A 27,847-nucleotide genomic window follows, 5' to 3' on the forward strand; every position below is an offset into this window, starting at 1 on the left:
TATCTCCTTAGCAGTATGCAGCGGTGGTGGTCCTTCTATCCAGTATAGCAATGAGATTTGGGTCCAAGTGTGAGTGTCCCACAAAGGGGGAACTTCAAGGTTGCTGTGGGTTGGTGGAGGGTCTCCAGGTGGCGGCAGGGTCCAACAGGAATATTCCAACAACCTGCCGCCAGTGCTGGAGGTTTAAATAGCCCGGTCTCCCATCAACGCCGAGCGCCACACACTGGAACGCACTTCCGCGTTCCAGCGTGGAGCGCAGACGTCCGCGTACCGGAAGTGACGCGGATGTCTTCTTGAATGGAGCGCAGCTGTCATTGCAGGTAAAGCTGCGCTCCTTGTACACAAATTAACGCTAATAGCGTTACAGCTATTAATTCTGCAGGGTGCCCAAACTTTTGTTTTCTGTAATTTTGAAAGTGTAAATGATGGAAATAAAATTTAACTTTTTTTGACATATTATAACTTAAGAATGTCTAATCTGTAATTTGATGCCTTTTGGAGATTTTTCCATCTTTCCTTGGCTTTGTTATGCACATTAATACAAATTTTTACCTGGGGTGCCCAAACTTTCGATCCCCACTGTATACAATGTAATACTGACATATAATCACACACATAGGTTGGACTTGATGGACTTGTGTCTTTTTTCAATCTCACCTACTATGTAACTATGTGATCTGATTCCTGTACGAATTGACAATTTCGCACTGCGATATGCAAACCAATCTGGGGGTGTCATTAACTTTCTATTGACACCCACAGTGTTTCGCATAGGGCAGTGTGAACCGCCGGTGATGCGGAAACCCGTGGATTGGCACGGGTTCTTGTATCGCAGCAGTGTGAACTGGCCCTTACTGTAGGTATATTTTAGCTGTTTGAGTCTGGAAATATTTGTGTAGTACCTTAAAAGCCTCATTAGTATGCACTAATAAAATTAATTACGTCAGGTTGATCCAATGTATGTGTTTATTTAAAAAAAAAAAAAAAAATGTAAAAGACGGTTAGCTTAGGCCTAGAAGAAGGGGGTAGACCCCTAAAATCTTGCCCTGTTAGTGCAAATACAATTAAAAAAACTACAGTTCGCAGTCTTCTTAAGGTTAAATATACAAGGCCTGGTACATTTAGGAGAATTGGTCAAACTGACAGGTTCTCCCAATAGCTCACCCCCCATCACCACTATTGCTCACCTTCCCCACTGCTCCATTTATCCACCAGAGCCATGGTTCTTAATCCTGTGTAAGCTTTGTGTTAGACAGTATTGGAGTTTACCGAGGGTTGATGAGCTGATCACCTCCTCCATGTTAACAGTTTTCCAGTCAAGTGATTGGCATTTTAGGCTCAAATACTGCATCTTTGGAGGTACAGGGAAGGACACAGGCTCCTCCATATCCAAAAACACCAGGTATTCAATACAAGAACAGGGTGGGGGGTACAGCAAGGATGAGTTAGGTGAGGTGGGTGAGCTTTCATAAGAACCTGTCACTTTGCCTTGAATTGATTAAGTGACATGCTCTTTAATGTCCATTCATATCAAAGGTATGCCAGCCGTGCAGTAAATTATAGTGAATACTTCTGTTAAGCCATGGTCGTTGATAGATTTAAGAGAAGTAGGAGTGGCCACGCCCCTAAAATTGAAATTTCTGGACTTGACACTTAGCAACTAATAGAAATGCATAAAAAAGTATTTCCCCATGGAGAAATCTGTAGGTTTTCTAACCTTAGAAATAGTTCTTTGCAGATTTTTTTTTTCTTATTACAGTTGAACCTTGGATTACGAGCATAATCCGTTCCAGGAGTATGCTCGTAATCAAAAAAGTACTTGCATATCAAAGCGAGTTTTCCCATTGAAGTCAATGGAAACGAAAATAATTTGTTCTGCATTGACTTCAATGGGATGCAATACCAGAGGTGGGGGGGCGCCAGAGAGCGCCAAAAACGGCAGAAGAGGCCCGAGGACACTCCAGCTTGTTTGCTGTGCCCCCGTACCTCAAGCCAAATGAGGTACTGCAGGCCAATGTTTGGCTTTTCTCAGCTCCTGCGCCCCTGTACCTCAGGCCAAATAAGGGACTACAGGACTATTTTCGCCTCTGCTCGCCTTCTGCACCCCCCCGTACAAAATTAGGTACTGCAGGCCTATTTAGCTTGAATTCTGCTCGTCTTGCGAGTCAAAACTCGCAAACCGAGTCAGAATAATAAAAAAAAAAAAGTTGCTCACAAATAAAAACGCTCTCAAACCAAGTTACTCTTAAACCGAGGTTCCACTGTATTGGCAAAACTGTAGGTCACGTCATCTTCCTTTCAACCACTTCGGCCATTTAGCAAATGTCCTTCGGTAATATTTAGTACAGATCATAAATTTAAGAGTGATTTGAACATTGGTAAAATCTGTGCAGGCTCTTCTTTCAGTTTTTTCCTGAATACTTTTGCTGCGTTGCCAAAATCTTTCAGATTCTGAGAGGAATTGAGCTTTTCCTGATCTTCTTCTGAAAGCACGCCTTCATTGTTCAACTTCCCCATGATCTTTTTGTAGTCACCAGTGTTCTTAAGACCCTCTAAAAGCGTGTCCATAGGGTCTCCTGAAGGGAAGAAAATACATTATTAGAACATACTGTACTTTCACTGACTTATACTACCTGCACTCTACTTTACACAAGAGTTTACAGACCTTTATTGGAAGTATCTTCTTCATTCTTATTGGTTTCTCCAACAGTCTCAAGAGCCTACAAGGCAAAAAGAAGCCAACATAAATATTAAATGTATTTATGTACTCCATTCTTGGCACAATAAGTATCAGAATTCAGTTACCCCAGTTTAACCCATTTTCTTTTTACTTTGAAGAGACATTGCTAGTGTCCTAAAAGACCCAAGGCACTCTTGACCATCTTAATTGACATGGCGCTTGAAGCATGCTATGCCAAAAAGTGACAGTATTTTTGTCCCCATCTCATCTGGTCCTAGTCCCTTCTAGTTTATTTTTGCTTTCTTCCTTGTCTATAGTTGAACTATAGGCAAAACTTTTCACTTTGCATATAGTAATGGAGGGTTATAACCCCTGTCAGTTTATTTTTAGTTATCTGTGTCCCATTACGGAGATTTACCTTCACTTCCTGTCCCATAGCCAAAACAGGAAATGAGAGAAAATCCCTCCAAATTAAAGGAATTCTTTGGGGACCCCCAGGTCACCAGAACTAGTGTCCTCATTGGAAGATTAACCCTCTTACTTTTCTGGGAACAACCTAAAATGTAGGGTTTCTTTTACTTTTGATGATAATGGTAAACAGGACAAATAGGGTGAATCTCACTGGTGGAGGCACTGACAGCAATAAAAACCTGACAGGTATTATAATCTCGCTCCACTCTATCCAAAATTTAAAATAAAACACTTTAAAGGGGTTGTAAAGGTACAATTTTTTTCCTAAATAGCTTCCTTTACCTTAGTGCAGTCCTCTTTCACTTACCTCATCATTCGATTTTGCTTTTAAATATCCTTATTTCTTTTAAGAAATCCTCACTTCCTGTTCTTCTGTCTGTAACTCCACACAGTAATGCAAGGCTTTCTCCCTGGTGTGGTGTCTCACCCCTCCCTTGGAATACAGAAGAGTAGAGTAGAGGGAGTTGGCAAGCACGACAGTCCACACCAGGGAGAAAGCCTTGCATTACTGTGTGGAGTTACAGACAGAAGAACAGGAAGTGAGGATTTCTCAGAAGAAATAAGAACATTTAAAAGCAAAATCGAAGGATGAGGTAAGTGAAGGAGGACCGCACTAAGGTAAAGGAAGCTATTTAGGAAATTTTTTTTTACCTTTACAACCCCTTTAAGCCTTGCTCCCTTTTCCTACTGCACTTAGAATTGAGCTGTTAGTTCCATGGCTTTTCCTGACAAAGGGTCTCAGGTCTGAGTTAAGAAAAGGTTACCCAGACCTTAAAATGGCATGTAATCTGAAGTTTTGGAATACTCATCATTGGTCTTTGGATCAAATTTGGGTCTAATATACAAGGTTTGACAATTTAATTCCTGGAATGTCCGCAGCATATTATTATCGTGGTGAGTCACACAGCCATTTTGCCTTGAGCGTGTTTTAACTTGCCTGGGTAGCAAACTAGTTGACACAGTCTCAATGAAGTAGAAGAAATAGCATGTGTTTGTGTTGCGCTGCTGGCAAAATATGAGTGACAAAAATCTGGAGTAGCAGATGAACATCAAATTCTGTGTGAAAATTGGCAAAAGTGTAAATTAAACTTTAGGTCTGTTACAACAGGCTTATGGTGAACATTCCATGAAGAAATCAAGTGTTTTTGAATGGCATAGGCGTTTTAAGGAGGGGTGGGAAGGTGTCCATGGTGACACCAGAATTGGGCAGCCCAAAACGCAAAGGATGGATGCAAATGTGGACAGTTCAAAACAATGTTGACTTGTTTTTTTTTTTAACCCACAAGGGGATAACCCCCTATGAGTTTACAGGACATGGTACAACAGTCACCAACATTGTTACTTGGAAATCCTGAAAAGGTAATGGAAATCTGTTTGGATGAAAAGACCCGACAAGTTGATTCTCCACCATGACAATGCTTCTGCACATGATGCGTTAAGTGTTCACGATTTCCTGGCCCAGAAAAACATTCCGAAACTTGCCCAACCACCTTATTTCCCTGACTTAGCGCCCTGCAACTTTTGGCTGTTTCCAAAATGACAAAAATGCTTTAAAAGAGTACAGATTTTATGACATTCTGGACATGGCAGCGCGCCACAACAAAGATACTGCTTAGTGTTCCAGAACATTTAGTTTAGGAATTGTTCCAGCAGTGCCACAGTCATCTAGAAATGTGTGTCGCAACTACTTTGAAGTTGACATCAGCCGCTAATGTATAGGTAAGTAATTCTTTTTCTTTAGTGCATTCCAGAAATTAAATTGTCACACCTCGTAATCAAGTAGTCCAGTTGCTTCTGGCTTAAAATGACTATTGATATCTCATTTGTTACCCTATCAAACACGATGTCCTCTATGTACAGGTACTAAGTTCTTTATTGCATCTTCTCCTGCCAAAGCTCTCTAGCAAATTTTAGGTAGAAGCTGTGTAACTCAGTGTAAAAATCCACTTTACCTTCAGAAGTCTGATTCCAGAGGTGTAAATTGGGCCCTAACAAAAATTCTTTAACCTAATATAGCCTAAAAAAAAAAAAAAAAAAAACTGGTGCTGGTGAGAATTATTGATGTGTTTTCATCTTACTGTAGGATGCTTTGGATCTTCTCCAGCTGCTTTTGGCTCTGACTGTTGAGAATCCTGACTCATTCCTCCATTTTCTAAGGCTAAAACATAAAGAAATATACATGATATACCAAAGTGTGCAATCTGTTTCCAGGAAGGTAAGTAAACATAGCTCCCAAATAATTTGCTTTTGTAACTGTAAAGTAATTTTTATTTTGGATAGGATTAGATCCTCTTTTATTAAGTTTTTATTTCTACATATAACTGAAAAGGGAAAAAGGAGCAGTGAGCTTCACCTCAAAAATTAAGAGGAGAGGAGGAAGAAGAATTGTAAATAACACTGAAGGTGTGGTGGGATAGGTAGGAATAGATCCAATAAAGAGTACAATCACGGAGACCAGAGGAATAATTTTTTTTGCGGAAGAGGGGATCATCAACCGTATCAAAGGCAGCCAAAAGGTCCAGAAGTAGGAGTACAGAATAATGTCCATTGGTTTTAGCTGTTAACCTCCCTGGTGGTATGATTATGTCTGGAATTTTGTACCAAAAGCGGTACAATTATTTTGCATGGAAATTTGGTGTTTTATACTGTAGGCCTGCAATTCTTTGGAATAACTCACTTAAATCTGTCCAAACAAGAGTCTAGTAGACATCTCGGGTATGATAAAGCTTGAAACACAAAATCATAAATTATAATATAATAAATAACTATAAATAATTATAACAAATGATAATGTAAATTATAATAAAATAATATTCAATAATGTAATCAAATCAAAAACACTGAAATTTGCTCAGAATTGTCGCTGTCATTACTTTTATTTTTTTATGACGAATTTCCCCACAAATCGCTATCGCTCAATTCTGCAAGTGATTATAATTTATTATTAATGTTTTCTAGCTGCTCTAAAATCACTTTTGACATAAAGGGACACTTTTTGGTTGCTATGGACAATCTACAGTTTGCAGGCAGAAAGAACATTTTTTATTTTATAAAAGTACATGCAGAACACTGGGCAGACCACTAGGGACAAAGGGGGTGTGTATTTTTTACATACATTACTGTAATCTATAAGATTACAGTATACTGTATGTAATGTGTTTATTTACTTTTTTGAATTTGGCGCCATTCTCCGCCCCCCTGCGTCGTAACGTCGCAGGGAACGGAGATCGGCGGCACATAAGCACTGTGTGAATCGAGCAAGTACCCACTCGCTCACACAGCGGGGATGCATCGCTGGATCCAGGGACAAGGCAAGTAACTTGCCAGGAGAAGGTAAGCCGCGCCGCTGCAGGCTCTGCACAGCTACCCCGAGCGTGACTCGGGGTTACCGATAATAGCATAGAAAAACCACCCCGAGTCACGCTCGGGATCCCCGCTAAGGAGGTTAATAAATCATTTGGGAGAGCAGTTTCTGTGGAGTATTGAGGGCAAAATCCAGACTGAAGGGTATGAATGAATGAATGAATGAAGAACTTGTATAGCGCGGCACATGCGAACTAAATCACCTCTGGGCGCTTGTTGTTCCTGTCTCTTTTGGTATCAGAAGAGATGAGTTTTGATCTTTCTCCTGAATGCTAAGTGGTTTTCCTCCAACCGAATGCTGGTTGGTAAAGCGTTCCATAGTCTGGGACCTTGGACAGCGAATCTTCTTTCTCCTTTGGACTTGTAATTGGCTTTTGGGATTTGGAGCAGGTTTTGGTTGGTGGATCGCAAAACGCGATTATGAGTTTTTATTTTTTCGCATAGATAATGGGGAGCATTCCCATGGATACATCTATGCGTTAGGCAGAGTGCTTTAAAAGCAATTCTGTCTTTTACTGGCAGCCAGTGAAGGGCTCTCAGTGAAGGTGAGATTGATTCCCAAGGTTTTTTCCCAGTCACTAGTCTGGCGGCCGTATTTTGCACGACTTGCAGACGAGCGATTTGGTACTTTGGGAGACCGAGGTAGAGGGCGTTTGCATAATCCAATCTGGAGTTTACAATCGCTCCCACCACGGGATCAAGAAGGTTATTCTTAATGAGGTGGTTACTCAGTTGGTTGTAGACCAGGCATTCAAGAAGTTTGGAGAAAAAGGGCAGCAAGGAAATGGGATGTAGGTTATTAAGATTGGTAGGGTCCAAGGAAGGCTTTTTAAGTATGGGGGTGACTAGTTCATGTGAGAGTTGGGGACGATGCCAGAAGAGAGGGAAAGATTGAAGATGTGGGTTAGAGAATGTAGAATAAAGCCAGAGGGTGACCGCAGTGTCTGAGAGGGAATAGGGTCCAGGGGACAGGTGGGTAGGTGGGTGTTAGAAAAAAGTTTAGCAACCTCATCTAGTAGCACGGTTGAAGCAGGGAAGTGTTGAGTGTACCTTGGGACACGGGGTGTTAAGTGGTGATCTCCTGGGCATTCAGTGAGTTAGTGGGTGGAGGCAGTGAAGGACGAAGTAGAGAGTTAAGGGTAGAGAAGAGTTGATGAAGACTGGATGAGAATGTGTTAATGAGAGTGATAAAATAGGTCTGCTTGGCAGTGTGGAGGCAGGAATTTTGTTTTTGTAGGAAAGATTTATCTTGGTTGAACTCTTTCTGAGACTTATGGTGCCCATTAGATGAAAAATCGTTCGAAAATCTGTAATTTAGACAGTTCATTTGTTTTTTGTCCAGGTAATGGGCACAAATTAAAAATCAGTTGTGACGTTTTTGAGCCCAAAAAAAAAAATCGAAGGAAACATTTTAAAAACTTCTGCCAAACGGACAATAAATTGAAAGGTTAATGTGTTTCTTGCTGTTAAAATTTTATCGGGCAAGATGGATGGCGGCAGGGGCAGCCGAGAGACGAGCGGTTGCTCGTTTTCTGCTGCCGACATTGCGGGCACACTGGACAGGTAAGTGTCCACTTATTAAAAGTCAGCAGCTGCTGGCTTTTAATATTTATTTTTTCGCAGGACCTCCGCTTTCAGGGAAATCTCCTCAATGGGACACAGACAGAAAAAACCAACCACCCGCGATTGCCCAGTAACTGAGCAGGACCGTGGATCTCTGTGTGTAAACACAGAGATCCACGTCCTGTCGGAGAGGAGACCGATGCTGTGTCCCTTGTACATATAGGGACACAGATCGGTCACCTCCCCCAGTCACCCCCCTCCACCTACAGTTAGAACACTCACTAGGCTACACATTTAACCCCTTCTCCGCCCCCAAGTGGTTAACCCCTTCCCTGCCAGTCACATTTATACAGTAATCAATGCATATTTATAGCACTGTTCACTGTATAAATGTGAATGGTCCCAAAAATGTGTCAAAAGTGTCCGATGTGTCCGCTATAATGTCGCAGTCCCAATAAAAATTGCAAATCGCCGCCATTCCTAGTAAAAAAATAAATAAAAATCATAATTATGTCCCCTATTTTGTAGGCACTATAACTTTTGCGCAAACCAGTCACTATACGCTTATTGACATTTTTCTTTTTTTACCAAAAGTATGTAGAAGAATACCTATCGGCCTAAACTGAGAATTTTTTTTTTTTTTTTTTTTAAATTGGATATTTATTATAGCAAAAAGTAAAAAAATTGTTTTTTTTTCAAAATTGACACTCTTTTTTTGTTTATAGCACAAAAAATTAAAACCGCAGAGGCGATCAAATACCACCAAAAGAAAGCTCTATTTGTGGGGAAAAAAGGATGTCAATTTTGTTTGGGAGCCACGTCACACAACCGCGCAATTGTCAGTTAAAGCGACGCAGTGCCGGAAGCTGAAATTTCGCCTGGGCAGAAAGGGGGTATATGTGCACAGTAAGCAAGTGGTTAAGGTGAAAAAACATGAAGCTTTACAACGCCTTTAAGTGATCATTTTACTTTGCCCTTCATGAACAAAGAAAGCATAATTTAAGTAATTAAAATAGTTTGAACTTTTGTCTAAATAATTGCAAAATTGCAAATTGTATAGATTCACAAACAGTATTTTGTACATATGCATAATGGTGTTTGTGTGTTTATCATTTTACTTACCTTTCAGAAATTCATCTGTACCTCCGCTAGCATAATCAGATGATGATCCAGCTTCCTATTAAAAAAAAAAGGTATGTTTTAAAAAAAAGTAATGTTAAATTATTCCATCTTTTTTGTTGTTAATAATGATGACAAACTTAAAGTGGTTGTAAACACTAGAAACAAAACAAACAAAAAAAAAACCCTGCAAGACAAAGGCATAATGAGCTAGTATGGTCCCACATGTAGCCCCAGTTCTCCTCTACAAGTGTGCAAAGTTTGCTGTCTGGAGGACCTACGGCCGGGGAGTACCGATTTTTCAAAGCAGGGCACCCCTTCTATATACTCCCATGTTAAACATAAGTCTAGTCATGGGCACAGTGAGGCATTGGCACAGTGAGGCATGGGCACAGTGAGGCATGGGCACAGTGAGGCATGCACATGGACACATTGAGGCACAGTGAGGCATGCAGACACCCTAGGCTTATACTCGAGTCAATACGTTTTACTATTTTTTTGTGGTAAAATTAGGTGCCTTGGCTTATATTCGGGTCGGGTTATACTCGAGTATATATGGTATTTTTATTTTTATCTTCATTTTTATTTTATTTTTATTATTTATTATTATTTTAATTATCACTATTTTGATTATTCTTATTTTTTCTTTGTTTCATTCTCATTCTTTATAATCCATTGTATCTTTCCTCTTCTTCATTTTCTCTCTCTTTTTCTTTTTTTTTTTTTTTTATATATCCAAGATTTATTTCTACTTGGTGGCTTTTTACCCATTTGTGTATGTATTAATTGTTTACAAGTGTCCCAATTAGTTTATTATTGGCGTGTCAACTCCTATTTTCCATGGTTGATGCCTTAAGCCTTTCCACGCCCACCAATCCTGGAACTACATTTTTTACCTAATGCCTTCTAGCTCTTCCCTGGGCCTGCAGCCGTCTACAGCCCGCAGTTCGTCCCATAGACTGTTCATCAGAGACTCTCAAAGACACACAGTTATTGAACTTAGCCCATATCCACTACTCCTAAAGCTTCAGTGCGCCATTATTGTGTTTTTTTTATATACCTGTGATTGACAGTCACTGCTCTCCACTCAGAGTGGACCGAAAACTGAGCGCTCAGCGGTCACTTGATTGACAATATGGAGTACCTGATCTGAAGAACCCAGATTTATGAGATGATCTTCAACACTTCGAACAGCGCCGATAGCCTCAGTCTGATAAGCTTTATACATCCCAGATGTACATTCACTGCAGTCTAAAATAAAGAATTATTAAAATCAATTTCCATGGCACTGCACAGAACATGTTAGAGGGTTTATAAAATTTAAATTATTTTAATTAATTAAGTCCAACTCCAGCAAAACTTTTTATTTTTTTAAAGAAAAGATCAAATTTGTATTGCTGTGCAAGTTCTTTTTAAAGATATCTCTCCTCTGTCCCTATCTGTATGACACTGATGACCAGGTGGTGGAGAGATCCCCAAAAGAACACAGACTGTTATAAAAACCTTTGTTAAACAAATTCACATGCAAACATTTAGATGCACAACCTATGTATAGTGCTACTTTACAACTCTATGTTATAAAAAGGTTGGCACACCAGAAATCCCACAAAGTGGGTTTAACTTGAAATTACAAGTCCAAACACAGAAACCGCCTAAATTTGGGGGTAGGTGATAGAGATTAGAGGTCGACTGATATATTGGCCGATATTTGGCAATTTTTTATAAATCGGCATCGACCGATTGTTATCAAAATTAGGCTGATATTTTACATTGACAGCTGTTCCTCCTCCCTTCTTCACACTCAGCGGCTCTGGCAAGCATCAAGCGCCGCGCTGAGTGTGTGAAACTGACAAGTAACAGAGGAGAGAGAGAGAGGAGCTGTCAGAAATTGAGCTTGATGTCGGGGTGGGCGGGACCCAGCAGCTACAGCCAATGGGATGGTATCTGGGCGGGCCGCTATGTGTATGTGGCCCCGCCCCCTTTCTTAAGCAGCCCAATCATTGGCTGGTGTAATATAGCTGCTGGGTCCCGCCCACCCCGGCCGGGTCCTGCTCATCCCCACATCAAGCTCAATTCTGACAGCACCCTCTCTCTCTCTCCTCTGTGTTACTTGTCAGTTTCACACAGTGTGAAACCTGCCAGTGCCACTCAGTGCCAACCAGTGCCAACGCCAATCAGTGCCATCTGTCAGTGCCACCTGCCCTGCCAGTGCCATGGCCAATCAGTGCAACCGGCCAGTGACATCTGTCAGTGCCACCCGCCAATCAGTGCCACCAGCCAGTTCCAATAAGTGCCACCTGCCAGTGCCAACCAGTTCCAACTGCCAGTGCCACTGCCAATCAATGCCAGTGCCATCTGTCCGTTCCAAACCAGTGCCACCTGCCAGTGCCAACCAGTGCCATCTGTACTGAGGACAGGAGCAAGCAGGAAGGAGTGGAATGGGTGAGTTTTCTTTCTTAAATCGGCCTAAAATATTGGCCACAAAAATCGGCATCATATATCGGCCATCGGCCGCCCCAATTTCCAAATATCGGCATCAGCCAGAGAAAAACTCATATCGGTCAACCTCTAATAGAGATGACCGATGGACCTGGTGGACTTTTGTTTTGTAAATAGTTGCTTTTGGCATAAAATGTAAGCATGCATTTATGGTTATCCAACCATCCCAGATCAGATCTCCAGGACTGTCCTGGGACTTGAACAAAATCCTAGGATCCAATGGGCCTAAGTAATGTCTGGGGCATACCTCCCAATAGTACCAATGCTGGGTAATTTTTATTTATTTTTTCTCAATCAAGAAATATTTATTAGAGAATAAACAAGTCATACATTAGACATATTTGTGACAGGGTATTAATTCTGACAAAGCAAATAAACACAATAACTGTATATGTCAGCGTACACTAGAACATGGCATGAACTGACAAGGCATTAATCATGCAATTCAAAACGCATATTGAGCAGACATGAATATAAGAAAAAGAGATGTGGAAGGGGGGGTAGGGGAGAGAAGGGGGGGGGGATAGAGAGGTGAGGGGGGGTGGGGTAAGGGTGGAAAGGGGGGGGGGCATTGAGGGGGAAAGTCATCCAAACATATTTGTCAATAATGTTGCTCTTTACCCAGAATCTTGTACAATCAGATGGTTAAAAGAGGCAAGCAATGAATTCGGTACAAACATGTGTAAGGCATAGAATAGGGTCATCGATACAGTGATTGGTATTCATCGGAGTATGTAAACAAGAACCATGGTTGCCACAAATCGTTAAAGTTAGAGCTTCTTTCTTGCTTCATGGCTACTAATTCCTCCATTTTGAATATGTATGCAACTCTATCTAGCCAGTCTCTGATCCCAGGGGCTTGGGTCGATTTCCAATGGAGGGGAATGAGGGTTTTGGCAGCGTTCAATAAGTGTCTGGTAAGGGTTTTCTTGTATTTGCTAATTGGGAGATGATTTATGTGAAGTAGGCATGCGGCAGCATCCAGTGTGATCGTAGTTTCAGTTATGTGTCTTATCCATTTAGTCACATTTTGCCAGTAAGTACAAATCCCAGGGAAATTCCACCATATATGTAAGAAGGATCCTACTTCTTTTTTGCAACGCCAGCAGATGTCTGAGACGCTATTAAACCATTTGTTGGCTCTTTGTGGTGTTATGTACCATTGTGTAAGTATCTTATAGGAGATCTCTTGGTGCCTAGTGCTCAAGGAGCATTTATGCGAGAGGATGCAAGCCTTCTCCCATTGTGAGTCATCTATGTCTATACCCAAGTCTCTCTCCCACCGTAGTTTATGCCCATATATTTCTGTTTGTGATGGCTGTATGAGCCAGGAGTAGGCTAAAGAGGTAGTGTGTGGGACTTGTTCTCGTTTGTGGCATAAGCCTTCCATGGTAGTCATTGGACGGCTATATAGGGTGAGAGACTTGGTGTTAGCCAGAAAATTATGTAGTTGAAGGTGGAACCAGCGGCCCGGGAAAGCCTCCCTGAACTCCGTCCGCATCTCATCGTATGTTTTCACTTTGTTCCCAGAAATACAGTCAGAGGCTAGGAGGTTTAAGTCACCTCCGCCTTGAGTACCTGGAGGGAAGTCAGGGTTGCCGAAGATGGGGGTGAGGGGGCCCGGTGTTGTTGCTAGATCATATTTTGTAGCGATTTTGTGCCATATTTTGAGTGTATTTGCGATTAGGGGATGTTTCATGGAAGTAGGTACCATAGTATGTGTGGCCCAAGGTGCGAATAAGGTGTGGTGTGGTGCCATTTTCCTTTCTAATTCCACCCAGTCTTTGTCTTTACCGTGGCAGTGCCAGTCTATTATTCTGGTGATATGAGATGCCTGGTTGTACTTCTTATAATCTGGGAGACCTATTCCGCCTTTGCTTTTGGGTAAGGTAAGGAGTCTAAAATTAATTCTGGGGTGTTTGTCAGCCCATAGGAATTTTCTTTGAAGTCTAATTAGTTTTGTAAAAAACGATTCCGGTATGTGTATTGGAAGGGCATTAAAGATGTAAAGAAGTCTGGGGAGGATTGTCATTTTCAGGATCGATGCTCTCCCGAACCATGAGAATAATTTTGGGGACCATTTTTGGAGGTCAATGGAGATTGATCGGAGTAATGGAGAGTAGTTAGCCTGGAAGAGTGCGTCTATGATTTTTGTCAGGTGGATCCCTAGATATTTAAGGGAGGAGGGGACCCAATGGAAAGGATGGTTAGATTTTATATGGTCGACCTGGTCTTGTGTTAGGGTCAGATTCAGGGCTTCAGATTTGGATTTGTTTATTTTGAAGTTTGAGATGTACCCGAATGTTTCAAATAATTTTTGTAGATTGGGGATGGAGAAGAAGGGTTTTGAAAGAAAAAATAGGAGATCATCCGCATAGGCGGCTACAATTTTTCTTAACAGTGGCTATTAAGGATGGTGCATTTTATCTGCTACTGACAGAAACAATGGGGCATTCTTCCTCTTTCTGACCACCAACACTGGGACATTCTACCTGCACTTGACCAATCAAGGATCGGGTATTCTACCGCCAACTGACCACCAAGGATCTGTCATTCTTGCTCCCACTGATACCAATGCTGGGGCATTCTTCTTCCCGCTGACCACCAATGATAGAGAATTCTTCCTCCCACTGATACAAATAATGAAGCATTCTTCCTCCCACTGGCACCAATGAAGGAGCATCCTTCCTCTCACTAACAATGATGAAGCATTCCTCACACTGACAGCACAGCTGGGGCATTCTTCCTCCCAACATAAAATTCTCCAGCTTCCTTCCTTCTACTGAAACCAGAAGTGGGGCATGCTTCCTCCCACAGATGTTAACAATGATATATTGCTATCAATTATGTTTGTTATGAAATCTGAACAAAGCACATATTTATTTAGGCCGGGATTCAGAAAGGACTTACAATGACGTATCTCCAGATACGCTGTCGTAAGTCCAAATGTGCGCCGTCGTATCTATGCGCTTATTCAGGAACTGAGATACGCCTGAATTTTGCAAGATACGACCAACGTAAGTCTTCTTACGCCGTTGTATCTTGGGTGCATATTTACGCTGGCTGCTAGGGGCGCTTCCGTCGATTTACGCGTTGAATATGTAAATGAGATAGATACGCCGATTCACGAACGTACTTGCGCCCGTCGCATTGAGCTACGCCGTTTGCGTAAGGCGTACGTTCGGCGTAACTTTACCCCTCATTAAGCAGGGGTAAGTCATGTTAAGGTATGGTCGTCGGAAACGTCGGAACAGCGTCGTAATTTTAAGTAGTTTACGTAAGTTGTACGTGAATGGGGCTGGGCGTAGGTTACGTTCACGTCATATGAATGGAGTCGGCGTATCTTAGGGAGTATTTGCACCGTGATTCTGAGCATGCGCGCGCATGCGCCGTTCATTCGGCCATGCATTTACATGGGGTCACGCTTCATTAGAATACTACACTCCCACTGCCTTGCTACTTTGAATTAGGCAGGCTTACGCCGGCCATTTTACGTTACGCCGGCGCAAGAAAGGGAGTAAGCGCTTTCTGAATACAGTACTTGCCTCTCCAAGTTACGTCGGTGTAGTTAGATGCGCTACGCCTATCTAAAGATGCGCCGTTCTTTCTGAATCCCGGCCTCAGTGTTTAATTGCCTCTCTCCAGAGCACTAAGTGTAGTTTCTCTCTGCTGTCACTTCTGACAAATTTTCCTGACACTGAGCGGTAAAAAGGTGACAGGGGTGGGACCTCCAGCACACAACCTGTGATGAACAGCCTCAGCACTGTTTTTGTGTGCTCTGTAAAGGAGGGATGTGTGCCCTTCCCCTCCAATCAGCTCTCCGAACTCTTGTACAGTGTGTAACTTCAGCTCCCCCACCCCCTGCTTTGTGAGTCTGTGAAAATCCTTTTCATCTCTGAGTTTTACAAGAATGTACAGGACAAATAGCTGAAGATAAACAGGTACAACACATTTAGGAGGATTTGTTTCATCTCTGTGTCACTTCACTGGGTATAGGTAAGGGTTCATAACCACTTTAAGCTAAAACTAATTAGTATGTACACAGCATATAAATCTCTTTACCACACCTGCAGGTCACTTTAAATCAAATCTGCACACATTCAGAAATGTTCAGTACAGTGTGTGTCATTGCCATAGCTCCCAACTGTCCCTGATTTGGAGGGACTGTCCCTGATTTGGAACAATGTCCCTCTTCCCCCTAATTTGTCCCATATTTTAGTCTGATCCATACAGTTGTACAGTGGGTATGGAAAGTATACATGTAGGGACACCCCTACATGTTTTACTCTTTGTTATATTGCAGCCATTTGCTAAAATCATTTAAGTTCATTTTGTTCCTCATTAATGTACACACAGCACCCCAGATTGACAGAAAAACACAGAATTGTTGTAATTTTTGCAGATTTATTAAAAAAGAAAAACAAATATCACATGGTCCTAAGTATTCAGACCCTTTGCTCAGTATTTAGTAGAAGTACCCTTTTAATTTAAGACAGCCAGGAGTCTTTTTGGGAAAGATGCAACAAGTTTTTCACACCTGGATTTGGGGATCCTCTGCCATTCCTCCTTGCAGATCCTCTCCAGTTCTGTCAGTTTGGATGGTAAACGTTGGTGGACAGCAGTTTTTAAGCCCTCCAGAGATGCTCAATTGGGTTTAAGTCAGGGCTCTGGCTGGGCCATTCAAGACCAGTCACAGAGTTGTTGTGAAGGCACTCCTTCGTTATTTTAGCTGTGTGCTTAGGGTAATTTTCTTGTTGGAAGGTAAACCTTCAGCCCAGTCTGAGGTCCTGAGCATTCCCACACCCGCACAGCATGATGCTGCCACCACCATGCTTCACTGTTGGGACTGTATTAGACAGGTGATGAGCAGTGCCTGGTTTTCTCCACACATACTGCTTAGAATTAAGGCCAAAAAGTTCTATCTTGGTCTCATTAGAATTTTATTTCTCACCATCTTGGAGTCCTTCAGGTGTTTTTTAGCAAACTCCATGCAGGCTTTATGTGTCTTGCAATGAGGAGAGGCTTCCGTCGGACCACTCTGCCATAAAGCCCCGACTGGTGTAGGGCTGCAGTGATGGCTGACTTTCTACAACTTTCTCCCATCTCCCGACTGCATCTCTGGAGCTCACCTACAGTGATCTTTGGGATCTTCTTTACCTCTCTCACCAAGGCTCTTCTCCCCCTGATAGCTCAGTTTGGCCGGACGGCCAGCTCTAGGAAGGGTTTTGGTCGTCCCAAACATCTTCCATTTAAGGATTATGAAAGCCACTGTGCTCTTAGGAACCTTAAGGCTGCTTTCACATTGGGCAGTGAAGGTGCGGTGAGGGTATAGCCGCGCTATTTGTAGAGCTGCTATACCGTCGTATTTACCGCGATATTCGAGCGCTAGCGGTTTCCCATTGATTTTAATGGGAAGGCCCGGTATAGGAGCAGTAAACACCCCGCTCCTATACCGCTCCAAAAATGCGGCTAGCAGGACTTTTGGAGCGGTCCTGCTACTGCACCGCTTCAGTGTGAAAGCCTTCGGGCTTTCACATTGAAGCCTGCAGGCACGATTTTTTCATGCGGTATAGCAGCGCTATTTTTAGCGCTGTACCGCATGAAAAACGCCTCAATGTGAAAGGGGCCTAAGTGCAGCAGAATTTTTTTTGTAACCTTGGCCAGATCTGTGCCTTGCCACAATTCTGTCTCTGAGCTCTTCAGGCAGTTCCTTTTGACCTCATGATTCTCATTTGCTCTGACGTGCACTGTGAGCTGTAAGGTCTTTTATAGACAGGTGTGTGGCTTTCCTAATCAAGTCTAATCAGTATAATCAAACACAGCTGGACTCAAATGAAGGTGTAGAACCATCTCAAGGATGATCAGAAGAAATGGACAGAACCTGAGTTAAATATATGAGTGTCACAGCAAAGGGTCTGAATACTTAGGACCATGTGATAATTCAGTTTTTCTTTTTTAATAATTCTGCAAACATGTCCACAATTCTGTGTTTTTCTGTCAATATGGGGTGCTGTGTGTACATTAATGAGGAAAAAAATGAACCTTATTGATTTTAGCAAATGGCTACATTATAACAAAGAGTGAAAAATTTAAGGGAGTCTGAATACTTTTCATAAACACTGTATATAAAATTGACTTTTTATTTATCAATAAGTGTTTCCCAGTGCTAAAACTTTCATCCAATTTATAAATTGCTACTTTTGAAAATTTTAAAAGCCAATATAAAGGAATAGCTGTGGTAAACAAAAGCCGTTGTGGATTTACTTAACCTTTTTTGGGGTTAATTCTCTTCTACATACGTTTGCTAGTAGGTGTCCCTCATTCCCATGTCAAAATGTTGGGAGGTATGCATTACACTTGGGATTTTCTGCCTCTGTCAAGCTGCTGACTAGGCCTGTGCTTTGAATTCACAGTGGAAAAAATACCATTGTAAGTCAAGTTCACTTCTGGTTTGTTCACTTTGTTGCCAGTCAAGCCCTGGTTAAGGGGCACTTGAACCCCTCAAATGTGTTGGCTACTTTTTGAATAGTACCCTTGACTTTCAATGGAATAACATATCTGGACCTCTTAGCAGTGGTGTGGCACTTCAGTTTCTTCTCTTTTTACACCACACTACTGTAGTGGATGATTATAAAATCCCTATTTTCAAATTAGGCTAATTGTTTTTATTATTAGAATCACTGAAATGTTTCTATGTTGTTGTTTTCATATTGTTTTTTTTTTTATATATATGCATGTGTGAAATATATGTATCACAACAAAAGATTATTCTCCTTAACCACTTCCAGACCTTAGGTGTTTTTCACATTCGGTGTTTGCAAGACTAAAACATTTTTTTCTGCTAGAAAATTACTTAAAACCCCCAAACATTATATATTTTTTTTTCTAACACCCTAGAGAATAAAATAGTGGTCATTCCAATACTTTTTGTCACACCGTATTTGCGCAGCGGTCTTACAAGCGCACTTTTTTTGGAAAAAATTCACTTTTTTGAATTAAAAAATAAGACAACAATAAATGTGGCCCAATTGTTTTATATATTTTGAAAGATAATGTTACGCCGAGTAAAATGATGCCCAACATGTCACGCTTAAAAATTGCGCCCGCTCGTGGCATGGCGTCAAACTTTTACCCTTAAAAATCTTGATAGGCGACGTTTAAAAAATTCTACAGGTTGCATTTTTTGAGTTACAGAGTAGGCCTAAGGCTAACATTATTGCTCTCGCTCTAACGATCGCGGCGATACCTCACTTGTGTGGTTTGAATACCGTTTTCATATGTCGGCGCTACTCGTGTATGCGTTCGCTTCTACGCGCGAGCTCGTCGGGACGGGGCGCTTTAAAAAAATTTTTTTTTGCTTTTCGCATTTATTTTTATTTATTTTAGAATTTTTAACACTGAAAAAAAAAAAAAAAATTATCACTTTTATTCCTATTACAAGGAATGTAAACATCCCTTGTAATAGAAAAAAGCATGACAGGTCCTCTTAAATATGAGATCTGGGGTCAAAAAGACCTCAGATCTCATATTTGGGCTTAAATGCAAAAAATAGAAAAAAAATAAAAAATTCCATTTTTTCAAATGACCAAAAAAAATTTTTGTCTCTTTAAGAGGCTGGGCGGGACTGACGTTTTGACGTCACTTCCGCCCAGCCGAGCTATGGGGACGGGCGAAGGAGATTTTTCCTTCAGTCTCGTCCCCGCTCACCAGCCGACAGCATCCGATCGCCTCCGCCGCTACCGACGGCTCCGGTAAGTGGCGGAGGGCGCGGGAGAGCGGCGGGAGGGGGGGGGGCCCCTCTCCCGCCACCGATAACGGCGATCTCGCGGTGAATCCGCCGCGGAGACCGCCATTATCGGATTCCAGACCGCGCACACTAAAGATGGATACCTCGGTTGTGACAGCAGCTGCTGCCGTTACCGAGATATCCGTCTTTAAAAATAGGACGTACATCGTCGTGCGCAGGTCTGGAAGTGGTTAAAGAGCTTATATCAGAAATGTAGTAGGTGTATCTTAATCAGTGAACTCAAACAAAGGCTGCTTGGGGCCTGGTTGATTGACCATAGATCAAGAGAAGAGGGGGAGGGGGGGGGGGGAAAGGGGAGGTTGTGTGGGATTTTAAAGGCACTAACATAAAACAATGTAAAAAAAATATATAGATATTTATTTTGACATATTATAATAATACAAAATATACAAAAATTGCAAGACAATTGGGACAAACCCCACAAATCAGGTCGATCACAAGATCTTTTAGTCTAATCGGTGGAGTCGTGGTCTCGACCGGTTTCGCAGTGTAAAACTGCTTCTTCAGGAGAATGTCTATAGGGTATACAGGTAAAATAAATGAGACGATAATAACAACAAGCATTTATATACAATGGTTAAATAAAGAATTCATGATCTCAGTGTTGCGTCTTGTAGGAGAGTCAAGGGACTACTCACCTTAATGCCAGAGCGATCGTGGGTCGGCCCAGGCAGTGGCCCCCTAGGGCGCACGTGGGGGATAATAAGAACGGGCTCTGATGGAAGAGGTATATTGGTTAATCCTAATAAATGGTGTATTAAAGGACGGTTGTGCAAGAAAACGGAAAAAGGGGGGGAAAAAGTAGGGGTAAGGACAGGGGGAAGGACGACAAAGCTGGGAAAACAAAAGAGTGAGGAAAATGGGGAAGGGGAAGGAAAAAGGGGGGGTGGGGGTTTGGTGAGGTAAGTGAAAGGGTGCAATGGGGATGTAGAATGGGGGAGGAAAAGGATAAGGTGAAGAAAGAAGAAGGAGAAGGACAGGGCAGGGGGAAAAAAAGGGAGGAAAAAGGGGGAAGAGGAAAAAGAGGGGGGTGAGGGGGGGGGGGGGAAAGAAGGGAGAGGGAAGAAGAAATAAAGAAAGGGTAGGGAATAGAAAGGGAAGGAGATTGAAATTAAAAGAATGAGAAGAGCTAGATAAAAGGGCAATGACAAGAGAAAAAGGGAAAAAGGGAAGGGAAGGGGGCGAAGGGAGGGAGGAAAAAGAGGGGGGGGGGGAAATATAGAAACAATGAAAAAAGGTAGGGAAAAGGAGGACGAAAGGAGGGGGGGGGTTTGGGGGTTTTTTTGTTTGTGAGGTAGTGGGTAGTGAGGATCAAGAATACCCAGGCAGCAACTGAAAAGAGCAAAAAAAAAAAAAAAAACTAATAGTTCAGCAACGGGACACCAGGGAGTGAAAATATGTGCTGGGATTGAGCGGGTTGAATTAAACTAATGCTTACCGTATTTATTCCCAACTACTTGGTTGGTATTGTATCTTTCCCAGATTGGCTTTGGCCGGTGCCTAACTACACTAGCTCATTCTGATTGCTTGCTGATTTACATAATTCTTACCATCCTGTGTCCACCACCCCAGTATCGATTTAATTGATCACATTATCCTGGACGGTAAGCATTCAACCCGCTCAATCCCAGCACATATTTTCACTCCCTGGTGTCCCGTTGCTGAACTATTATTTTTTTTTTTTTTTTGCTCTTTTCAGTTGCTGCCTGGGTATTCTTGATCCTCACTACCCACTACCTCACAAACAAAAAAAACCCCAAACCCCCCCCCCCCTCCTTTCGTCCTCCTTTTCCCTACCTTTTTTCATTATTTCTATATTCCCCCCCCCCCTCTTTTTCCTCCCTCCCTTCGCCCCCTTCCCTTCCCTTTTTCCCTTTTTCTCTTGTCATTGCCCTTTTATCTAGCTCTTCTCATTCTTTTAATTTCAATCTCCTTCCCTTTCTATTCCCCACCCTTTCTTTATTTCTTCTTCCCTCTCCCTTCTTTTCCCCCCCCCTCACCCCCCTCTTTTTCCTCTTCCCCCTTTTTCCTCCCTTTTTTTCCCCCTGCCCTGTCCTTCTCCTTCTTCTTTCTTCACCTTATCCTTTTCCTCCCCCATTCTACATCCCCATTGCACCCTTTCACTTACCTCACCAAAACCCCCCCCCCCTTTTTCCTTCCCATTCCCCATTTTCCTCACTCTTTTGTTTTCCCAGCTTTGTCGTCCTTCCCCCTGTCCTTACCCCTACTTTTTCCCCCCCTTTTTCCGTTTTCTTGCACAACCGTCCTTTAATACACCATTTATTAGGATTAACCAACATACCTCTTCCATCAGAGCCCGTTCTTATTATCCCCCACGTGCGCCCTAGGGGGCCACTGCCTGGGCCGACCCACGATCGCTCTGGCATTAAGGTGAGTAGTCCCTTGACTCTCCTACAAGACGCAACACTGAGATCATGAATTCTTTATTTAACCATTGTATATAAATGCTTGTTGTTATTATCTTCTCATTTATTTTACCTGTATACCCTATAGACATTCTCCTGAAGAAGCAGTTTTACACTGCGAAACCGGTCGAGACCAAGACTCCACCGATTAGACTAAACGATCTTGTGATCGACCTGATTTGTGGGGTTTGTCCCAATTGTCTTGCAATTTTTGTATATTTTGTATTATTATAATATGTCAAAATAAATATCTATATATTTTTTTTACATTGTTTTATGTTAGTGCCTTTAAAATCCCACACAACCTCCCCTTTTTTCCCCCCCTCCCCCTCTTCTCTTGATCTATGGTCAATCAACCAGGCCCCAAGCAGCCTTTGTTTGAGTTCACTGATTAAGATACACCTACTACAAACAACAGGGATGTTGGCACACTTTACAGATTCTGCTATTTAATTCTAATGAGGCAATCCTCACTATTTTCACTATCTAACTGGGTGGATAACACACCCGCTTCTCTTTTTGTAGTACCTATTCTTTGAGTTTAACAACTCACTTAGGTCTATCTTATGAGTGCCTCTCACTCTAATTCTATTAAATATTAATTTTAATTATTATTGTGGAGACCCATTTTCTTGATTTTTCTTTATGACGGGAATGGCCCTTTAGTCGAGATAGATATCATGGAAGTTCTTGGTACTGACTGGACATGTTTCATGACTACCATACAAACATCTACTCTCAATACTCACAAAATAGATGACGACCTTAAGGTATATTTCGGGAAGATCTTTGCTTTTTTGAAACGCAAATCTCATTTACACTGGCACATCGAATATTTCAGACGTTATTTAGTGGATAACATTTGTCCCATTGGATTACGTATCCAAATCTTCCCCACCATCAAGGAACCCTCACCAGATTTCAAAAAGAATTGGGAAACCACCCTGTTGGGGTGCAGCACTGATTTAATGAAATCTTTGGTGACCCAGTATACCTCTGATATGACCTTACTTGACAAGGAAATCAACAATCTAAATAGTCAATTCCAGCATTTGATCGGTAATACCATATATACCGACAAATGGAAGGAATTAAAAACCCGTTTAGAGACACTCAACAGAGACATTATTGTCAGTAAACAAACTAAATTCAACAAAGACAAATCAGCATATGCAGATGGCTATGCTTACAAATGGTCTACCAACCAGAGTAATAGGAGGAGTAACAGACGTGTTCAGTATGCTGGTAATTCCAACACTGAAGTGGAATCCGACTCCTCTATTTCCTCTTTAACCTCCCAACAAAGCGGAACGAGACCCCCTACTACTTCCAAGGGCACTAAATCCGCCCGAAAAAGGCTGAGATATGGAGGGGTTACCCCCCACCTTTACCAGCTAAAAAGGATAGACAAATTGCTAAGGCAACCAAGACACGGGTACCAACTACACGGGATCTTGTGGACACCAACTTGTCTACTGATAACTTGGGTAGATCCACATCCCTACATGGAGCAATACCCAAAGTCCTCAACTCATCTTTGATGATTAACAAGTACACAAAAATCAATGATGAGGCCATTTTTTTAGACCTCAAGAAGCAACAGGGAAATCTAGATACATTTGTCCTAAAATCAATGCCAAACCTACCGCCTCCACTACAACCAACTCCTCTGAAGATACCAGCCTTAACATAATCAATTTGACCTCATTAGTATTATCTGAGGATCAATCCTCAGTACTACAGCTTGGTTTAGGTTTTTGCCCCCTTGATCCCTTGAAGATCACCCATACTATCAAGGACCTGTATTTATTTGCTCGCAACCTAACCTATAAGTTTATTTTTGATACAGACCGTGGTCTAATTAATTTAGAGCGTGAGTTAGCGGAGAGAACTAAACAGTTCACCATGAACGAATTTCGTGCCCTCCGAGACTTAATGCTCTTATATGATGAGAGTAATCCAGATGATATCGATTTAGTATCGACTGTCACAGACGATCCTACTATACCCATTCCAATCACTAGACCCCCACGTAAACCCTTTCGTCTCCCTTCTAGGAGATTCCCTGACCTTATGACCTGCCCATCTATTTGGGCGTTTGTACAAGCCACAATCCGAGATCTTAAAAGACAGGAATGGCATACAATAGCTCCTAACTTAACCATCAGACAGACTAGAGCCCTTAAATCCCTGCAAAAATGTACCGATATTGTTATCAAGCAATCGGACAAAGGTGGAAATATTGTACTTATGACACATGAACTTTATCAAAACATGTGCTACTCAATATTAAACAACACCGACTGGTACAGTCGGATCCCTTCCACCTTTGTATCCAACTTTACTGCAGAACTTAGGTCTCTCTGTACTGATGCTTATTTTTTAGGACTGATCGATAAGGATACTCTAGAATACTTGATCCCCAAATTTCCCTGGCTACCCACCTTTTATTCCTTGCCTAAAACGCATAAAAATGTAAAAAATCCCCCCGGTCGACCTATTGTGTCCGGCATGGGATCCCTTACAGACAACGCTAGTAAATTTGTAGATGCCTTCCTTATGCCTCATGTCACGAGTCTTCCATCATACATTCGCGACACCTCTGACCTTCTGAAACATGTAGATGGGACCCAAGTCCCTCCTGACGCCCTGCTCGTGGCCTTGGATGTCGAGGCCTTGTACTCGAGCATCCCCCACGAGCAGGGTGTCAGAATGGCTGGGTCCTTCTTATATGAACAGGAAAACACCTCATGGTCACTGGTCAAATTTATCTTACAGTTATTATCATTTATCCTTACTAAAAATTACTTTACGTTTAATGACGAATTATTTTTGCAAAACCAGGGCGTAGCGATGGGTACATCCTGCGCCCCAGCTTACGCCAATTTATATCTTGGCGGCTGGGAACGCTCATTACATGCCAATGATATTTTTCGAAGATATTTGGATCAGGTTTTACTTTGGTATAGATTTATAGATGATTTGTTTATTATTTGGACTGGTACCTCCGAGTCCCTATTAGAATTTGTACGTTTACTCAATATAAATGAACTTAACCTTAGATTTACCGTCCAATTTGATGCCACTCGGGTCCCATTTCTTGACCTGACTGTCATCAAACAAAGTGACGGCATTTTACACACGGACTTGTACCGTAAACCTACGGCTGGAAATACTCTATTATTTGCCACCAGTGCTCACCCCAAACCATTAATTAGAAGTATTCCTTTCGCCCAATATTTAAGACTACGCAGGAATTGCACACTACCTAGCGATTTCAAAAAACAAGCAGATGCATTAAGGTTACGCCTACTTGACCGTGGCTATGCCCGGACAAACCTTAAAAAAGCCTACAATAGGGCCTGCTTACGCTCTAGGAACTCATTACTATACGACACACCCAAACAGAGAAACACAACGACTCCAGTCAACAATCCTGTACGTTTCATTACCACTTATTCTGCCCACCACAATGTCCTACGTGATATCCTCAACAGACATTGGCATATTCTCACCGATGACAGTACCTTGTCCAAACATGTGAAATTACATCCTGAAATGGTCTATCGCCGTGCGTCCTCACTGCGAGACCGACTCACTCAGAGTCACTACACACAAGAACGCCCGTCCCCTCCAGCACTCAAGGGAACTTATCAATGTGGCAATTGTCCGCGTTGCCCATGGGTAATGGAGGGCAAACGGTTTATTTTACCAAATAATGAAGTTTTCTCTCCTTCTTTTCACGCTGATTGTGGTACGAAAGGTGTGGTTTACTTAATGGTGTGTAATTGTAATGCCTTTTATGTTGGAAAAACAATTAGAGAATTTCGCCAACGTATTGGTGACCACCTATATGACACAAGGGTGGGTAAATTGACTACTATTGGACGTCATATAGGACTTTATCATAGGTATGACTTGACAGTGGTACGATTTCTCGTATTAGAGGTCATTCCACCACATCCACGTGGTGGTGACTGGGACAAATCCATTCTCCAAAAGGAATGTTTATGGATAGAACATCTGAACGCTATGACTTACCCAGGTTTGAATGAGGTCAATTCATACAAATCCTTCATATAGGAGGGATTTTGATGGATTGATCATTCATTCACCTACATATGACATGCTTGATAATTCATTGCAATGTCATTATTATTAAAACAAATCCATTTTTGTCCCTCAACTCTATTCATTAATACTATCACAGCCTGTATCCTTACTCCCTTTTAATGTTATTAGCATATGCTATAGATGTCTGTTATACTTCACCTGAATCTTCTTGTTCTGACTGTCTTTTCCCCTGATTTTTTGAATTATTGTTGTTTAATGACTCCACATTTATATACACTGCAGGTATATCCCCCTGTATGTATTCATAATTAAAATGTTTGTGATATCTGTTCATCAATGATTACATTGTAAATTTCCCCTTTTACGTCTCAGTGCTGTGCCTTGTCAGCTTATGACGTCTGTCATGTGATCGGGCCGGCCGTGGTCTCGCCCCCTCTTCTCTGATTGGCGCACGTTGGACCCTCCAGACCACGGGCTCCAATCGGAGCCCGCTGTTTGCAGTACTGAACCCGGCTTCTAGCCATTGGGTGTCATGTCTGCATGGCCGCGCATTGACCAATGCGCGGCCGTCTGGACGGTGAGTCACGTCTGCGTCACGCCCACGTGACGCATGACGTGTCTTGGGATTCCTCATTTAAGCTGCTCTAACGAGCGGCTTGAGTGAGTTGCACGGAGCTCTCCCTGGGGACGGACTGACACTCCATACCAATTGGTAAGTACACACCATGCAAACAGATCCTGCATTTAAACCTCTGGCCAATCGATTACTGCAGATATTTATTCCCAACTACTTGGTTGGTATTGTATCTTTCCCAGATTGGCTTTGGCCGGTGCCTAACTACACTAGCTCATTCTGATTGCTTGCTGATTTACATAATTCTTACCATCCTGTGTCCACCACCCCAGTATCGATTTAATTGATCACATTATCCTGGACGGTAAGCATTAGTTTAATTCAACCCGCTCAATCCCAGCACATATTTTCACTCCCTGGTGTCCCGTTGCTGAACTATTAGTTTTTTTTTTTGCTCTTTTCAGTTGCTGCCTGGGTATTCTTGATCCTCACTACCCACTACCTCACAAACAAAAAACCCCCCAAACCCCCCCCCCTCCTTTCGTCCTCCTTTTCCCTACCTTTTTTCTATATTCCCCCCCCTCTTTTTCCTCCCTCCCTTCGCCCCCTTCCCTTCCCTTTTTCTCTTGTCATTGCCCTTTTATCTAGCTCTTCTCATTCTTTTAATTTCAATCTCCTTTCTATTCCCCACCCTTTCTTTATTTCTTCTTCCCTCTCCCTTCTTTCCCCCCCCCCCTCACCCCCCTCTTTTTCCTCTTCCCCCTTTTTCCTCCCTTTTTTTCCCCCTGCCCTGTCCTTCTCCTTCTTCTTTCTTCACCTTATCCTTTTCCTCCCCCATTCTACATCCCCATTGCACCCTTTCACTTACCTCACCAAAACCCCCCCCCTTTTTCCTTCCCCTCCCCCATTCCCCATTTTCCTCACTCTTTTGTTTTCCCAGCTTTGTCGTCCTTCCCCCTGTCCTTACCCCTACTTTCCCCCCCCCTTTTTCCGTTTTCTTGCACAACCGTCCTTTAATACACCATTTATTAGGATTAACCAATATACCTCTTCCATCAGAGCCCGTTCTTATTATCCGCCACGTGCGCCCTAGGGGGCCACTGCCTGGGCCGACCCACGATCGCTCTGGCATTAAGGTGAGTAGTCCCTTGACTCTCCTACAAGACGCAACACTGAGATCATTAATTCTTTATTTAACCATTGTATATAAATGCTTGTTGTTATTATCTTCTCATTTATTTTACCTGTATACCCTATAGACATTCTCCTGA

At 42.2% G+C, this 27,847-nt stretch overlaps 1 protein-coding gene across 2 annotated transcripts in view; it reads right to left on the minus strand.

The window, feature by feature from the left end:
• Positions 1-2,239: 2,239 nt before the first annotated feature.
• Positions 2,240-27,847, minus strand: part of LOC120920813 (receptor-interacting serine/threonine-protein kinase 3-like) — a 127,479-nt gene continuing 101,871 nt past the window's right edge. For both annotated transcript variants that reach the window (XM_040333141.1, XM_040333140.1), the window contains 5 exons: positions 10,341-10,447; positions 9,200-9,254; positions 5,230-5,309; positions 2,666-2,720; positions 2,240-2,576 (listed from right to left, as the gene is read on the minus strand). In XM_040333141.1, coding sequence (XP_040189075.1) covers positions 2,350-2,576; positions 2,666-2,720; positions 5,230-5,309; positions 9,200-9,254; positions 10,341-10,447 — 524 coding nt within the window. In that variant the 3' untranslated portion in view covers positions 2,240-2,349. The remainder of the gene's footprint in view (positions 2,577-2,665; positions 2,721-5,229; positions 5,310-9,199; positions 9,255-10,340; positions 10,448-27,847) is intronic.

The sequence above is a fragment of the Rana temporaria genome, chromosome 13, assembly GCF_905171775.1.
Source record: "Rana temporaria chromosome 13, aRanTem1.1, whole genome shotgun sequence".
NCBI lineage: Eukaryota > Metazoa > Chordata > Amphibia > Anura > Ranidae > Rana > Rana temporaria.